This window comes from Malaclemys terrapin, chromosome 3 (assembly GCF_027887155.1).
Source record: "Malaclemys terrapin pileata isolate rMalTer1 chromosome 3, rMalTer1.hap1, whole genome shotgun sequence".
Classification (NCBI taxonomy): domain Eukaryota; kingdom Metazoa; phylum Chordata; order Testudines; family Emydidae; genus Malaclemys; species Malaclemys terrapin.
Window position 1 is genome coordinate 62,220,976 of NC_071507.1, and position 16,478 is coordinate 62,237,453.

The following is a 16,478-nucleotide window of genomic DNA, read 5'->3' on the forward strand; positions in this document are numbered from 1 at the left end:
CGACTGACTGCTGGGACGGTACTCACTGAAATGGTGCGATGGATTCATGAGGGAGATCGTACGTCGACTCCTGGGTCGTCTTGTTATAGAAAAATTTCCTCTTGGAGTTTTTGCTGAACGCCATCGTCCAAGGATCTAGGGGCAAAGCCACAGGGAATAAACAGAGGGCGGGACCAGAATGGAAGCATGTCAGATTGGGGAGTGATTTGAGAGGCCAGCTTAACATCCCACTGTTTTCTCCTTCCAACCCCCAAAAAGCCCTGTGTACCCAAGCTGCTGTCAATTCAGCGAGGCACACCCTGCACTCCCAGCCCAGCCTGAGCTAGTTTGGAGAGTGATCTTTCCAGTTACGAAATCTGTGATCTCAGTATACTTGTGACTGAACTGAAATCCCAGAGCTAATCAAACCACAATGGGGGCAACTGACCCATCTTCATCCCAACGCTGCCCAATCCAACCAAAACAGGACCTGGGCCAAATTCAGCACTGACTTCCATGGAGTTACACCAGGGCAGAGCTTGGCCCTGTATTTTTAAAAAACAAAATTCCTTCCTGCTCCTGAAAATGGTGAGGAAAAAAGGCTTGCAGAGCTCTCCCTACCATTCACAGTCCTAACAATGTAGAGTCCAGTGGGCACAAAGTGCCGGTCGTCCCGGCCCGTGTAGGACAGCCGTGGTATTCCGCCTGAGCTCTTGATGATCTTCATCTCTAACCTGAGTGCCGAGAGAAGGGAGGGATGGAGTTTACCCAAGGGGACACACACACTTCAGAGACAGCTGCAAACCAACAGGCCACTGGTCAGTTCTCCATGTGTCTCCCCGCCAGGGCTAGGGAAAAGGAGCCAGAACTCTGTGTGCACACACACAACATCAGCCAGGGAGTCAGTGCTGGAACAAGGGCCATGTCAGTGATTTACAGTATTTAATCAACCAGGGTTTCCATTACAGGTACAATCAAACTGCAAATCTGTCTGCTGGCAACCACAAGTGCAGCTTTCCCCTGGTGCGCGACAGGGCAGGAAGGGAATGGAACTCTTTGGGCCAGGGAACAGCTATCAGTGCGGGGGCTGCAGACCTGGCTACAAGGCTAAGCGAGCTGCTTCCCTCTAGCACAGCGAAGCCCTGCGGAACAGACTAGCCTCTGCAATGCAGAATTAGCAGGTGACTGACTGACCCACAAAGAATACCCCAATGGGTAACCGTGGACTCTGCTACAAGGGTTCACTCCCAGGCGCTTGTCTTGCAAATAGCAATAGATCCCTCGTCTCTGCGTGGCAGTTGCGAACACTGACTTGCTATGAAGCGTCTCACTGTTTCTAGTCACTTACCTTACAAAAATCTTTTCCATCTCCTCCAGTCTGTACACTTCCTTCACCCTGGGGGGAGAAAGACGCACACACTGAAGGGTAGGAATTGCAGAGCTAGCGGCTACGATCTCAGGGCGAGGCAGTGAATGTGGCAAGTTCACCCTGCTCCTGAATCTTAGCCCCTGGCACATTGTTTGTCCCAGCATAGACGCCAACTTCTCCTGGTGCCAGTGGGTGCTCGACCCCCCCCGCCACCCGACTCCACCCCTACCTTGCTGACTCCCGCCCCGCCCCTATTCCAACCCATTCCCCAAAGTCCCTGCCCCAACTCCACCCCCTCCCTGACCCATTGGACTCCTTCCCCAAATCCCCGCCCCGCCTCCTCCCCTGAGCGCGCGGCGTTCCCACTTCTCCCCCCTCCCTCCCACAGCTTGTTACGCCGCGAGCGCTGGGAGGAGAAGCAGGGACGCGGCACGCTCAGGGGAGGAGGCGGAGGTGAGGTGAGCTGGGGCGGGGTGCTTGGCTGCCGATGGGTGCAGAGCACCCACCAAATTTTTCCCCGTGGGTGCTCCAGCCCTGGAGCCCCCACAGAGTCAGTGCCTATGCATCCCAGCTCAGGAATTGGACACCTGCACATTCACGGCTCAGTCCCCATAGGCAGGGGCGTTGTTCTGCTGCTCAGAAGCCAGCCCACATTGTTTCACACAACCACTGTTTCACACAGCTTGGGGAGCTAAGAGGCACATAGAGAAATCTTTTTACAGAAAGGCAGTTCCCCCACCCCCACTCCCCCTCTGTGCCCCCTTCCCATATGTGGCTACAAGATCAGGCTTACTGGGGCAGTGTTTTAAAGCCCTTCAGACACACCAGTGGGGGAGCCTGTTGGAGCCTGTGGGCACTTCTGAAATTACAGCCTGTACTTTTCCCCAACACCACCTTGGACTCCCCCAGCTGCAGTTACTGGATGTGTGTTGACATTAACTGAGATCCACTTGTTCTCCATCTCCAAGCCTCCTGCTCTCGCGGCTCCCCCCCAACTCTTCTCCACATATTACTCTGCCCTTCCATCTTCATATCCCCTTTCCGTATCTCCCCCCACCAAACATCAAAACAGAACTGACCCAGGAAATAGGCAGAGGCTTAAAGGGGAAACGACAAGAATAAGGCAGCCATTTTAAGACCCCCTAATGCCTGCCCTCCCTTTTTTAAACAATTTGAGCCAGCCAGCTGCGCACATGGCTAAGTTGGGGAGCTGTGTCACTGTTCCCCTTCACCTCTGGCCCCTCCTCTTCCCTCCAACAGCTTCTTGTTCCAAGCTAAACTGTATGGTCTTTGGGGGCAGGGACGGTCTTCCTAAGTGTTTGTCCGACACCCAGCACAATGGGGCCCTGCTTCATTCGGGGCCTCTGCACAGTACCAAAATAAAACTAACAAGTAAAGATGAAAGGTCAGCAAGCAGCCAACAGCTAGAGCGCTCTATCAGTACCTTTCTCAGGAGTGTTTCCTAGCAGAATATGTGCTTAGCCCTGTACCCAAGGCCTTATCTCAGGCTTTTAGCGATCAGACCCGTAGTCCTTGTCTATGGTAGGGAACAGCCCTGATTCAGCCATCGGCGGTCAGCAGCGTAGCTGCACCCACATTGACCCGTCAGTGTAGACGGGGGCATGTTGTGGCTTGCACTGGTTGAGCTAACTGGGGCTTAGCTCAACTACAAGTATGCATGTAAGATTGGCACCAGCTACTCCTGGGATGGAGAAAGCATGAATGTCTGATCTCCAAAAGGTTAATCTTAGACATCCAGCCATCAGCATAATCTCTGAGATGTAAAGGGCCACTTGCCGTCTTCTAGCAAACATGATGAGACTACGAGCTCTGGCTATATATTGTATAGGCCTGGGAGCAAGCCAGGCTACGTTTCATGTCTTCCTCCTCCAGCAAATTGATCCCAAAGCCCTAGCAGTCCCAAGATGAAGGGGGATGCGGAAGGAGGTGTCACTCACCGGATGGGGTTCATATCCGGCCGGCTAGGTTTAGAAACGGCTTTAACAAACTTCTCCGCTAGCTGAATCCTAGAATAAACGGGAAAGAGAATTCTGTGCTTTAGCTACGGCTCTGGTGTGTTGGGTAGGTGCGGCTTCCTTGGGACAGGAGGGAGTGCCAACGGGACCTCTACTCACACAGCCCAGTCTGACGCCACTGACACCCAAACATACTCAAAAAACTGTCTGCTCACCCAGCACTCCCAGCTTGGTGTCCTGCAACTAGCAATTATGCAGTAGGGCTGGTTCTCCATAGGCTCTGCTAGACAAACCTAACCTAGTAACAAATTCAGTAATGAGTCCATGTGCTGATGAGCCCATTCATGTATGAACAGGAGAAGGGGATTGGCAGATGTGCTCCGCTAAGGAAGGAACTGTAGGGCTCTTCCCCCTCAGCGACAAGTCACAACCCTTCCCATTCAGGCTGCCAGCGGCGCTCAGTCTACCCGTTTTGGGACCAGCTCACTCCAGTCTCAGAAGGGAACCAGGCCTTCTCTGCTGCACAGAGGGGTGGGGGAAGAGAGGATGCACCCACTCCAGAGATGGTTCTTCCACGGCTCATCTTTATACAAGCGCATCAGCTAAGTGCTCTCGGTTCCTCATGGCCAATGATCAATAGCGCAGCCATTGAACCAACAGAGTTCCCTGACAGCTCTCATCCACATGCATGAGAGGCGCTCCCAAAGCCCTACCTACCGCTGGTTAAAATGCTGCTCTCGGACATCATTGCCATTCAGCACCAAGACATCCAGGATATGGATAGCCTTGATTTTTCGCTGGGCTTTCCCCTAAGGAGAGAAACACAGGGAGTTATGTTACAGGCTGTCTGTGGGTATTCGGTCTGTTTTGTGCAGTGTCTGCATGCTGCCTCCCACCACCACCTTGCTAACTTCGGAGGAGGAAACCCCACCTCCTGTCATTGGTAACTTGTTTCTGCTGCAGGTTCTCCCCCCCATGAATTCTCTGGAGCCTCCCCCCTTTCCCCTGTTTTAATCTTCCATCCTAAGATACCTGTACATGTCCAATGCACCAGTCCCCAGGGGAGGGCTGGGCAGAACTCTATGAAGCACATTACCACCTCTCGGAGTCAGCTGGATGCCCTACAAAGTGGTCCCCTCACAAGGCTGAGCTTGCTGCACCATCTCCAGGAGCAAGGACCCGAGCTTTGGCCCTGAGCTCCCACGCAGCAATGCCACGTAGCGTGGGTAAGCCTCCAGACTGGCCCCACCTGTCTGTTTTTAAGAACTGCAATCATCATCAAGTGGCTGAGTATATGTGGACACATAGGCCTGTTTTAGGGTCAGTGACTACTCAGCCTCCTACAAACTAGCCAAAGGAAGCTACTCAGCTTAGTCCACAGCAGATCTCTGCAGTAACAACATGATCTTCTACACACAGTTCAACCTCGACCAGTCTAGTTAGCAAAGGGTCACATTTCATGACCTCTATTGGTTACACTGAGAATTCTCTTGATTATCAGAACAAGTTCAGCATTTCCCCCACCAGGACAGTCACAGAATCAAAACTGAACAATATTTCAATAAGCCTGTGCATTAAAGATTCCCGATATGTTATTTATCACGACTAACGTGCTCAGTTACAGACCTTTTTCACATGCATGTTACAAAAATAAAACAATGCCAGCTGCCAATCAAACAGTTCAGCAAACGATCAAAGATCAATGTTGGACCAGAGACAGTGCAGGAGGATAAATGCTTCTGCAAACACCACCACCAGTTGGTGCTTTTGTAGGTTCTGATCCAAACCCCTTCATACACACGGTATATTCAGCATCCTTGAAAGGCAGCCGCCTGTGAAGCAGAATGGGGCAGGCAAGTGGAGCAGGGCAGCACTGCACAACACATGCATGTATGTGCGCAAACCAAAAGCCATTGAGGCGTGTTCAATCAGACAGTAAGTCAACCATGGAGGTGGTGCAGAACAACACTGAAGGGAAGCAAACAGTCATCCGTATATCTCTGGCTCTGAACAGGACAGGAGAGCTTATCCCAAAATAGCTTCCCTGGGAATCCTCTCTGAAGCTGCACAGCTGGGCCATCTACCATGTAATACTAGCCATCCCCCTTATGGGGAAGGAACAACCTCTGACCTCTCCTTTCAGCTCATGAACAATCTCCACAGAGAGAAGGGTAGCCCGTGGCAGCTCAGTTTTCAAGTCCAGTTTCATCCAGCGATCTGACTGGCGACCATCCCAGGTGTAGATCTGGGACTTCTGTGTGCAGACAAAGAGGAACAAAGCAAGGTTAGACCCAGACAGGAATGGGACACATTCTTTCTGCCTTAGCTGAAAAGTAGCCCTGAGAGTATATTCCTTCCTTCCTGCTGACAGCAGAGAACATTTCTTTATGAGACATGTCAAGGAAGGAGCCTACAGCTCAGCTGCAGAGACACCAACACACAGATCCTAACACAGCTCATTAGGCAGGGTCCCTTGCCACTCCACAAAATATACTGTTCAGAGATGGGCAGTGAAACGAATTATTAGATGGAGGGAATGCAGCATTCTCTGTGAGGAGAGATTTTCAAGACCAAGATTATTTAGTATGGGGAGTAGACAGAGGAAGGAGAAAGGAATACAAAATAACCAATGGTCTTAAGAAAGGTCCATCAGTCACTCCTATCCCCCCGTCCCATAGTACAAGGGAAAGCAGGTTGGGATGAAATTGCTAGGCAATATCTTTAAAAGGGTTTATAAAAAACCCAGCATAATTAGCCATGGAACTTCCTGCTGTCAGGTTAGATGTCAGCACTTACCCCTAACCCTAGCAGGAACTTCTGTTCACTTCCAGACACCATACATCTGTAATCTAAGACGTGGCGGATCTTCTCCAGGGTTTTTGAGTTGAGTGGTGTTGGTTTAAAACTAAAGATATCGATGTCTGTTCCCTGAAGCACAACAGCAGGAGAAAGGTGACTTACACGATACAGACAACAATGGGTGCTAGAGCAAACACAGAAGCTTTGTGTGCATCAGGATGTGCCCTGATTTCAGCCACAGCCGTTAGCTACACTGGTGCAAATCCGAGCTTAGACAGGCACAGCTGCTGTTTGCACCAGTGGGGCTCAGCCTGGTTTCAATCACACTAGTCAGGGTTCTAGAGGAAAAACCATCGTCCCCAATGTAGACAAAGGTCTAGGAGAAATTAAACAGAGAGATCATGAGCTTTGCCCACAAAACCGCTCACTTGTACTGAGGGGCTATTTCAATTTCCCTGCTGAGCTACTTTAGGATGCACCAAGGTAAGAGTGTGAAGGGACAAGAACTGGCCTGGATACAGAGCTATTTACCTACCTTCTACAGAATTGGTAGTCCAGGCCGAAGCGGTCTCTTAGATAGAAGGGGATTCATTTCACCTTCACAGCAAGCAACTAAGCTGGCCTCCCAGCCACACTGAGTGCTTCCACTGCTCCCCTACAGCATTGGAAAGGGAAGGAACCTGCCCCTTCCGAGCCCAAAAGCAGCACAGGCTTAAGAGAAGAAGTGTGTCCAAAGGAGGGGACAGAATATGAGGGGAAGTGCTGCAGGGTCTGTAGGGGACACTCCAGAATATTCATAGATCTCTGCCAAGGACCGATGAACGGAGCAGGCTCTCTTATGAGGTTCCCTCTTCACCACACACCCCCTTTCCTATAAATGAGTGTCACAGTACAGCATTTCAGTAACAGCAAGATCACAGCACACCTGGGCAGGATGGGACTGGACCAGGAAAAAGAGGCCCTTATGGGAATTCAATCCTACGTTAGGCTTCAAAAAATAAGCGATCTTCCGGTGCTCCTTCACTCAGGGGCAAGACCTCTTCTGCCAAAGCCCTCTTCATTCCCAGGCTCCCATATAGTGTCAGAGCTAACGACCTCAGGGGGGACACTGATCATTAGATATCTATCAAGTCTGTGGAACTGTCTCTCAAAGGAAGTAATGGAAACCCCACTGTTTAAGTCATTTAAACGAGGCTGCCTAGTTTTTTAAATAGGCACTCATCGCCACAGCATCTGAGTGCAAACCCTAAACAATATACTGAACCAAACAGCCCAGTGCTGGTCTTTTCCATCTCAGACTCCTGTGAGTAACAATAAACATTTCACCCACATGTTCAGAACAAACTTCAGTTTAAGGCCTCACCTGAATGAGCTCAAAGAACTTGGACCTGGGATCAGAGGAGGATGGAGCAACTCGGGCCTGATCTGGAATCTGGAACAAGACAAAGGATCGATTACAAGTCGTACTCCTTTTTGCACAGTTATGTTCCCAAAGCCAAGGTTCCTCTGCCACCAAGGACACTCCAACTCCTGACCCCAAGGTTTTTTTCCATTCATATTGCTGATGCCGAGCTCCCCTAGCACAGAGGGGAGGTACGCAAAACACATATGGCTTGACACAGACCCAGCATCTTTCATAGGATATGGCAGGTGATTTCAATAAGGAATTTAGGTTGTAAGCTTTTCAGGACCTATATTATTTCTGTATGTTTTTGGAAAGTGCCTGGCAGATTTTGTGTGTACAATAATGAGAACAGCAGCTCCACATGAAACAATGCTGTTTCACCCAACACTTGTGATTAGCCTGTGGAACTCACTGCCACAAGATCCCCACAACCCTAGGCTCATAGGGAAGACAGGCTGCCATCTGATAACTAAGATTTTTTTGGAGTGTTTTTCTGCCTGGGACCTACTGGCCACATAGCTTATTCAGTGTGTTATGTAATAGTCTCAGCTGCAGTATAACCCTGCCCTTTTGTGTAACCAACGGCCTGCTCCACAAGCAATACGCACCAAGCATCTGTTTAGCTGATGTTTCCTGACCTGCACAGCCCCAAATGTGCACAGCCATCTCAGATACTAACACAGTCCTGCCCTACAGGAAAGGTGCTAATGCTATTGGCTGGCATGTCAGAGCCCCTCCCGCTCCCCACTGCGCCACAGCAGGAATGGCATCCACAACTGCCTTGTCAGTAGCATTACTCACCCCCCACAGCCGGAGGCATTCCTTTCGGATGTCGGCCTGCCGCGGCTCACTCAGGGTCCTAGAGGAAAAGCCAGCAGGTTGTTAACATGGTGAAAGCCTCTTTGGGCTTGCAGCCCTAACATACCCAGCCCTGTCAGCCTCCTCGAAGGAGCTGCTTTGGGAGTGAAACACACAGTCAGTCCTTAGTGCCAGAGGGCTGCTGTATTCAAGGGAAGCCCTTTCCCCAATCATCCACCCACTTCATAACCTGAACCAAAGATCAGCAGCTTCTGCCTGCCTCCCAGCAAAGAGCTGATCATTGGAGGCTGCAGGGAGGCTTCTATCACCAGGACTTCAGTGCTTTTATGAAACACACTAAAGCACCGTTAGGACCTTAGCTTTTCACAGTGCTGCACAAACACAAACTTATTCTTTCCCACAACTGCCCTAAGTTACACATAGAGCAATAGCAGCACAGAGAGGTGGAGTGACTCGTTGAAGGCTATCCAGCAGTTGGTGTCAGAACAAGGGTTCATTCCCTGGAGTCCCTGGCACCTAGCCTTGTGCTCTGTGCATTACACCGTGCTGTCTCCAGGTGGTGTTTGGGCAGTAAGTGCAACTACCCCTGTGTAGCAAACGCCTCTATACCACAATGTCTTTCGCTCTCTGTGCCACTCCTCTATGTCCCCTCTCAGAAATAGACCTGTTTATGGGAACTGGAAGGTATGTAGCCCTTTTGCAAGTCCCTTTCATAGGGGGTCCTAGTAGCAGTTATAAATCATTTCAAGCCAATCAGTCTCCTTTAGCTATCCCAGTGTTGCAGAGAACAGCACATGCAGTGACACAGCTAGCCTAGTAACTGTAAGCGCTCCTAAGCCTCCTGCTTCAGGGCCAAGCCAAGCACCAGCTAGGATCAGGAAGACATTTAAAAATGGGTAAAGCAAGCAGGCCACTGAACACAGCTGTCCAGTGAGTAATTCAGTCCTCACCCAAAGCCCCACTCCCTCTTGAGGTAGATACTCACGTGTCTTGAACAAAGGCGTGAATTTTGGCTAGTGCTTTGATCTGAACTTTACACTGGCTGAAAGAGAGAGTGGGTTTCAGTCAGGGAGTGAGTTATCACCCACGCAAATTGTCCTGCTGCACAAAGCAGGATGAGCAAATGCTGTGGTCTGCTCTAAAGCAGAGCTGGACTGTCACAACCCAGAATGCCATCATGATGACTGCAGGGTCACTGGGGAGAGCACCCTTTATGTTCCCAACACTGCAGGTCAGTTCTTCTGGTGTGAACGCTCACCAGCCATGCAGTGTATCTCCCCTTGCTGGGCCAGTCTGCCACACAAGGCCTCTGCCAGAGCAGGACTCTTGTAACTGAGCAATTTGGCAGCTTAAGGTGAAAAGGCCCCCCACGGCCTCAAACAGCTGTAAGTCACAGTTGTGCTGGAACCAGCTTTCCCTCTTGTTGCTTCCACACTTACCTTTCATTCGATCGGACCATGTAGTCGTAGAACTCATGGTCGCCCTTGATCACTTCTACGGGGACGACAAGATTTACATCCAGGTCAGAGTTGCGCAGCTGGTTTAGTTTGATGTTCACCATGAAGAGATATTCCCGCACGTCGTCAATGCCTGACTTTAGCCCTCTACACACCACGTACCTGCCAAGCAAACCAGAGACTCCACTTGGAATCAGTCCTCCTGCATATCCAACTTGCCTTTCACACCCCCACCATCTCAGCAGCCCTCCCCCCTGGCTTCGGCAGCGTCAGGAACGTCTTTGTCCCAGGATACCCTTCGATGGCTCATGGCAGTGCAGGCTAGCCCTCTGTAGGGCCATTCTACTTCCTCCGCCTTTTCCTACTCTCCACAAGAGCTGGCGACCTCAATCCTTCACCAAAAATCCCCAAACTTCACAAGCTCAGATCTTGCCAAAGAAATAAGACAGCAGGACTAACGCTAAAATAGAGACTCAGTTTTAATCCTGTTCCAGTTGCAGGTGTAACTAGCCCGTTACTAGCTCACAACTCTACCATAGCCCTGGTATGGCAGTGTAAGATAAAGCCTCCCTGTACAGGCTCAAATGTCTGTCTCACTTTATTTCACAGCACACGGCATCTGAAGGACGCCAAAATCAGCATGGCCCTATAATAGGTTAGAGCATAGGACTAGGTCTCCGGACACCTGGCTTCTAATGAGGGCTCTGGCATGGATTTCATATTTTCCCCAGCTCATAGACTGCTTAGTGCAAAATAGAGATTAAGAAGGACAAGAGATACAGGTTTCCAGATGATATTGGAGAGAGACAGCAGTCAGATGAAAGGCAGAGATAAAAGGTGGATGTTCTAAGATGATGGAAGTTGCAGAGGAGAAGGCGCTCAAACTAACAATGCACAAACACTGTGAAAACACAAAGGTGTTACTTAAAAACAGATGTTCGTTGACATTAATGTTCCTTGGCATGTCTTGGAAGAGTTGTGGCCTTGGAAAGTTTCTCTTCCTATCCCTGTTGTGGGGCATGCTGTGTGTTGTCTGGCTGCTATCCTCCTCCCCCGAGCTGGCTGCATTTTAGGGGTACCAAGTGTACAGTTTGTACAGCATTGCCAGATCCAAAGAGATGAAAATACATCACTGTAATGTACATAATATGTTCTAATTTAACTGGATCCTGAGATTGCATCTTGCAAAACAGAACAGATTTTACAGTAAACTCCATTGTTCCCACACTGGATGTAGACAGCATAGGCAGAAACAGACCATGGTAATTTGGTAAACAGCCTCTTAAACCTATCAAACACTGTCACTTCCTAAACATTTAAAGTATTTCCTTCTATGAGGCAGACATTAGATGGCTCCTAGCTGAGACAGGTCATGGAGGTCACACTAGACCTGCAGTTACACAAGCAGAGCTATTGCACTATTTAGGGGAAAGGGCTGCTTTTAATTCTTCCTCCAGAATCTCACCTCTCTGAGTTCGCAGGACGGCTCGTCACAGGTTTAAAGAGACTCACTCGCTCGAAGCAGCAGTACAGCAAATATATAAGTCCCACGCTGAATGGCGTGAACAGGTCGAAGGTTTTGCAGACAAAATGTCCTCCTGTGGCAGAGAAAGGAAGTACATTGCAGCCAGCAGGTTACAGGGAGAGAGGGGGAAAATACTAAGTATCTCAATCCCCCTGCACACGCGCATGCGCGCACACGCATACACACACACTTTTGTACAGTTAAAAACTGCATCAGAAAAACAGTTTCATAAATCAATCTAGTAAGACTGACCAACTGGGTACCACGTTCCATCCCCCCACTTAGCTCTCTGCCTCCCAAAGACCCAGGAAAGAGAGAGGCAGCTCCCAGCCAGGTGGAGGGGATGTCACCTAAGAACAAAGCACCCTGCCTGCTGCTTCCACAGCACTCCCAACCCAGGGGCCCAGACCGCCAGCATGGCAGCACACTGTGCAATCCTTGACAGTGTGCAGCTCTCACTCCTCCCCAAGAGCCTCACGCTGGGGAAAAAACTGGATTTGAAATGAAAATCTAGTTTTAAAAACACAAGTCATCTCAGTAGAGGAGTGTCTGTGCTCTCTGTCTTCAAGTGAGTCTTCTTACTTCCTCAGGGGAAGACACAGACACTCAGCTTTGAGATTCTCATTCCCCCAGGAGAAAGCCCCAGAGGAGATGCTTGACTAGGAGAGACACAACGAAGGACACTTTGTCAAATCTCACTGAGAGGCAACTTGCCTGCTGGGTCATGGCATCAAATACTGGTGAGCCCAGGGGACAAGACAAGCAATCACTTGGCAAGTGTTTCTAACCCCCTTCCACTCTGGCTTCTCAGCGCAGGACCATCTGCTCTGAAAGGGCGCACGGAATGCTAGCCGATCCCAACATAGGATAAGCGTCACCAAAGCAGATGCAGCTATGGCATCCATCACTAAGGAATAGGTAGGAGAAAGAGAAGCATCTTCTCACTCTGAAGCCAGGGTGATGGTTTCAAGTGGGAAAGGCTACAAGTCACAATTGCACAAACACTGGGTTGCTCTTACCAGCCAATTGGTTTGTCCAGGAAGAGGCTGCTTTAGCTGGTAATGTGTAAGAGTCAACAGTAAAGCAGAGATTTTACGAAGATATTTTGCCCCTTCTCCAGCTGGAGGGAGCACAGCATGGTTCCCTCACCGTCTTTGGCAACCTTATCTCAGGGTTTAGGGAACACACCTACTAGAGTCAACAGAACCTAACATTACAGCAGGAGTGACTCCATGCAATGTTCTATAGCATCCATCTGCAAAGCCACCCAAGCCCTGGAGAGGAAGGGGAGAAACAAAGAGAAAAAGATACCTGTCCGGATGATAGAGAGTCCTGTAAGGAACTGGCAAAGCGTCAGCTGTTTGCTTAGAATTTCCTGCAGGTTCTCCTGACCCTCCACAGAGAAACCCTGAAACACACATCAAATGGTGAACATCTTTGCAAATCTGTTGGTTAACTGGGGGAGTCTTAAGGAATTTACAGCTAAGTTTTGTAACTCGCAACAGTTTCTATTCCATGGGATAAACTGCTAATGTCAGGACATTTCATGGCAAGCCTCGCCAAATATCAAGCAGTAACTGTGAGAAGATGTCACGTCACCATTGTACTCTGGCTGATGGCGACGGTCACTCATTGCAGAGAAAAGGAGGAACGAACGTACCCCATCCGCCATTAAGAAATGCACCCCCTTGCGATCAGTGTTGTCCAAAACAAAATTCCGGAAAGCAGTGATGTTCTCTGGGCGGGTGATATCTCCATCTCCATCAATCCCGCCCTCTCCTAAGGGGAAAAGAAAAGGCAGTTTGAGCATGTTTGCAGAAGACCGGGACATGCAAGCGATCAACGCGCTGACCTCCAATGATCAAACATTACCAATGGTCAGTGAGTGAGTACACACACCTTGGAAGCTGCATCAGGACCACTCCCACGAACTCTCACAAACATGATTCTTGCTAGAAAGAGGTCAGCACAGTTTTCTTTGGCTAGATTGGGTTCTGCTTCCATTAGCCAGACTGAACCAACCCATGTTATAACTTGGCTTTAAAAAACTATGCTTCAGCCTTGGTAAAGCACAGATCATTCACTCCTCTAGCGGCTGAACAGGGCCTGACTATGCTACAACACAATATTGTCCCTTCCGGCCAGGAAGGAACAAGACAAAATTGGTCCCCATCAGAGCTTTAACAATGTTAGTTTCATAGTGCAGATGGGCCCTTAGTCTGAAGCACAACTTTGTCTATGCCAGACGGAGAAACTGCATTAGCAAACTTTCACTACCATCCATGACATCAGCAGTCTCTGGAAAGGCACTAACATTATTTCCAAACTCACCGTAGTTTGGCCTTACAGAACCCTGTTCATATGCAAGTGTGCTCAGCCATCAGTTGTAAAGGGGGAAGATATGTTCAACAGCAGAACTGTTTTTAAAGGCAGCATTTTACAGATTTCTCATATGGCTCTATTAAAGGGTAGGGCTCTATTTTCCCCCAGTTGGTATTTTGTGTCCTAGAATAGACTCTAAATATTCAACTAACTCCCAGTCCTGTGGTATTTGTAAAGTACTGTTGATTTCTATTCTCTGCAGAGTTTCCGTGTCTGCTGTTTCTATTCATTGAATGACAGAGTGACTAGAAATGTACATTATCAGGAGAAAACAGCAGAGGTCAGGGTGCACAATAGTTCTTTGGTAATAAAATTCCTCATCAGTTATTCTGCCACTGAGAGGAGTGAGACTAGAATTTTTTTTCCAGTCTTCTTTGCACTTGGTGCAGGGTTCAAGGCGTTTTCCTCCCATCACCAAGAGAGGAGTTTATATGTGTCTCACTAAATTTTAGAGCACATTAGGCCCAGACAAAAAGGTAAACATGAAAATGCATCAAAATCATTGAGCTATTCACTCTCACAGCTATCAACTCCCTCCACAAGAGCACTGACCAAGAGTGAGATACAAAGATCCAAATGTTAAGATGATCCTTTTATCCACCTTGCTGCTCAATGAGAACTTTCCTCTTACTGATCTGACCCAGAGGTGCCAGACGACCACCAAAGTTCATGATCTGCAGATGTCAAAAGGGGCTTTGGCTTTTCAAAATCAGCCAGAAAGTAACTAACTGGCACCAGCGATAGGTTGTTTGGGGTTTTTGCTGGAAAGGCAGATTGAATTGCAAAAAGTGAAGTAACCAATCATACCTGGGTTTTCTTAACAAAGCCTGAAATTTGCTGGCAATCCCCTCATTCCACTTTCTACTAATAGATGCAGCAGATGGAATCAGAGCTACTTGCAGTTACCAGGAGTCCAAAATAACTTAAATCACCACATAGAAGGTGGAAAGATTCTGTAAAGAAGCAATCTAGTAATTAATGCTGGGGGACGGAGTTAGAGCTAGGTTTCTATTCTTGGCTCTGCCAGATGATCCTTGGCCAAGCCATTTCATTTTTTTATGCCTCAGTTTCCCCATCTGTAAAATGGAACCAAACCACTGAGTTATCTTAAAGCGCTTTGACAGCCTCGGACAGGAAAGTGCTGCAAGTATGAAGTATTATTATAATACACACAAGCTGGAACCTGAACTGCAGAAATATAACTTGATGTTCAGACTTGCCACCCTCAACTCCCTATTACATGGCAGTTCCTCTTCTTCTATAAGGATGGCTCTGCGATGGTCATTGTGAACCGGTTTCTCTTAGATCCCTAACACTAACAGACTATCAGACCTCCGCCTACTATGAACCTGAACCTCTGTAATGCAGGCGATGACACACACACACACACACACACACACACACGTACGTGACCCATACCGTAATAAGGCTCAAAGAGCTCGCTGGAGGCAGAATAGAAATCCTCCAGTTTAAAGTCATTTGGTCCTTTCAAGGTCATGCCGAACCCTTTCGCATGCCACTTCTTCCTCCAGAGAACGTACTCAGAGAAGCCACCGGGGCCAGCACACACATCAGCAAAGTAAAGCAGCTCTGCGTCCCGCTCCTTGATTAGGGGCTTCTGCAAAAGGAAATTGGGAAAATTCTAGCAGTCCAATAGCAACTTCCCACCAAGCATGCAAACTACTGCAGCCCACTGCTATATTCTTGCACCTCTAAGCTAGGGTCTTTGCCTCTTTAAAGCAGCCTTTGTCCCTAATAGTGCCCTGAGGAATCTTCCCCCACCCCCACCCCATTTCCCCTTTCTTTGGGAAGGCATCACCGATTCAAAGGACAAGAGAGATCCTCACCCCATGAGAGTCCTTCGGGTTTGTGAACATGTGATCGAAGACATAGTCTATGTTTGCCATCTTCATCGCCGCTCTGTGAATGCACAAAAAGGGCACCTGTTAGTTTGCCCCAGGCTCACCAGGCCGCTGCAACCCAAAAGAGAAAGGGACTGCAAACCCAGAGGCTCTGCAGACCTGTTCAGGAAGAAGACTCCCCGGATCATCTCGTAGGGGTTGGACCTTGTCCGGGCTCGGCGCATCTCCTCTCCGTCCAGCTCATCAAACACGCTCTGCAAAGGCAGAACGAAAACTACGCTAGCCACGGCACAGGCAGGAGGGACAGCCAGCTCGGGTGGTTCCTAACCCCATGGTCATTTTCTCCTCACAGTTATTTCTAGACTGGGTGACACCAACACAGGAACATTTTCTGAAGCTGGCATCCTTCTTCAGTCACATATCTACATCCAGTCCTGGTCTAACATCATGCTCAATTCTTACAGTGAGCTCAGGGATGGGGAATGGTGCTGGACTGACAACCCCACAGCGTAAGACCTAGTTAGCCATAGATTAGGCAATCCCAGCACAAGCTCTTCCCCCCCATACACACACATCCCCCCTGACAAAGATGGTCTAAACTGGAAGGGAAAGGGGAGGAGCACAGCAGACCAGGAAGAAGGCGTTAATCTCCACAGCCCCATTAATTCTCTGGCTTCTCTGCTGACACTGCCATTGAAGGGGCTGTTATGTCAATTGCCTTTGTGGTTTGTGCGCTGTACACACTTGTCATTTCACACAGGTCGCCAGACAGTAACGACTTCCCACTGTTATCAACCCAGGCTGAATCTGCACTGTTGGCAAAAGGCTTCCCATTTCATTGCCAACTGCCTACGCTTCCCACCCCCACTAATGCCTTTTTACAAGCTTACTTCCCTTCTCCTCCC

The 16,478-nt window shown here is 49.1% G+C and overlaps 1 protein-coding gene across 3 annotated transcripts in view; it reads right to left on the reverse strand.

Moving 5' to 3' along the window:
* The window catches only part of CMTR1 (cap methyltransferase 1), a 50,177-nt gene that overhangs the window by 8,251 nt on the left and 25,448 nt on the right, over nucleotides 1-16,478 (reverse strand). For all 3 annotated transcript variants that reach the window (XR_008444521.1, XM_054024110.1, XM_054024111.1), the window contains exons 7-23: nucleotides 15,733-15,827; nucleotides 15,559-15,631; nucleotides 15,131-15,329; nucleotides 12,990-13,108; nucleotides 12,641-12,737; nucleotides 11,270-11,402; nucleotides 9,787-9,966; nucleotides 9,333-9,389; nucleotides 8,330-8,387; nucleotides 7,487-7,555; nucleotides 6,121-6,252; nucleotides 5,456-5,578; nucleotides 4,042-4,133; nucleotides 3,307-3,375; nucleotides 1,328-1,375; nucleotides 601-713; nucleotides 27-135 (exon numbers count right to left, since the gene is read on the reverse strand). Coding sequence is in view for 2 of the 3 variants with exons in the window: in XM_054024110.1 (XP_053880085.1) it covers nucleotides 27-135; nucleotides 601-713; nucleotides 1,328-1,375; nucleotides 3,307-3,375; nucleotides 4,042-4,133; nucleotides 5,456-5,578; nucleotides 6,121-6,252; nucleotides 7,487-7,555; nucleotides 8,330-8,387; nucleotides 9,333-9,389; nucleotides 9,787-9,966; nucleotides 11,270-11,402; nucleotides 12,641-12,737; nucleotides 12,990-13,108; nucleotides 15,131-15,329; nucleotides 15,559-15,631; nucleotides 15,733-15,827 (1,766 nt within the window). In the remaining variant the exon portion in view is untranslated. The remainder of the gene's footprint in view (nucleotides 1-26; nucleotides 136-600; nucleotides 714-1,327; nucleotides 1,376-3,306; nucleotides 3,376-4,041; nucleotides 4,134-5,455; nucleotides 5,579-6,120; nucleotides 6,253-7,486; nucleotides 7,556-8,329; nucleotides 8,388-9,332; nucleotides 9,390-9,786; nucleotides 9,967-11,269; nucleotides 11,403-12,640; nucleotides 12,738-12,989; nucleotides 13,109-15,130; nucleotides 15,330-15,558; nucleotides 15,632-15,732; nucleotides 15,828-16,478) is intronic.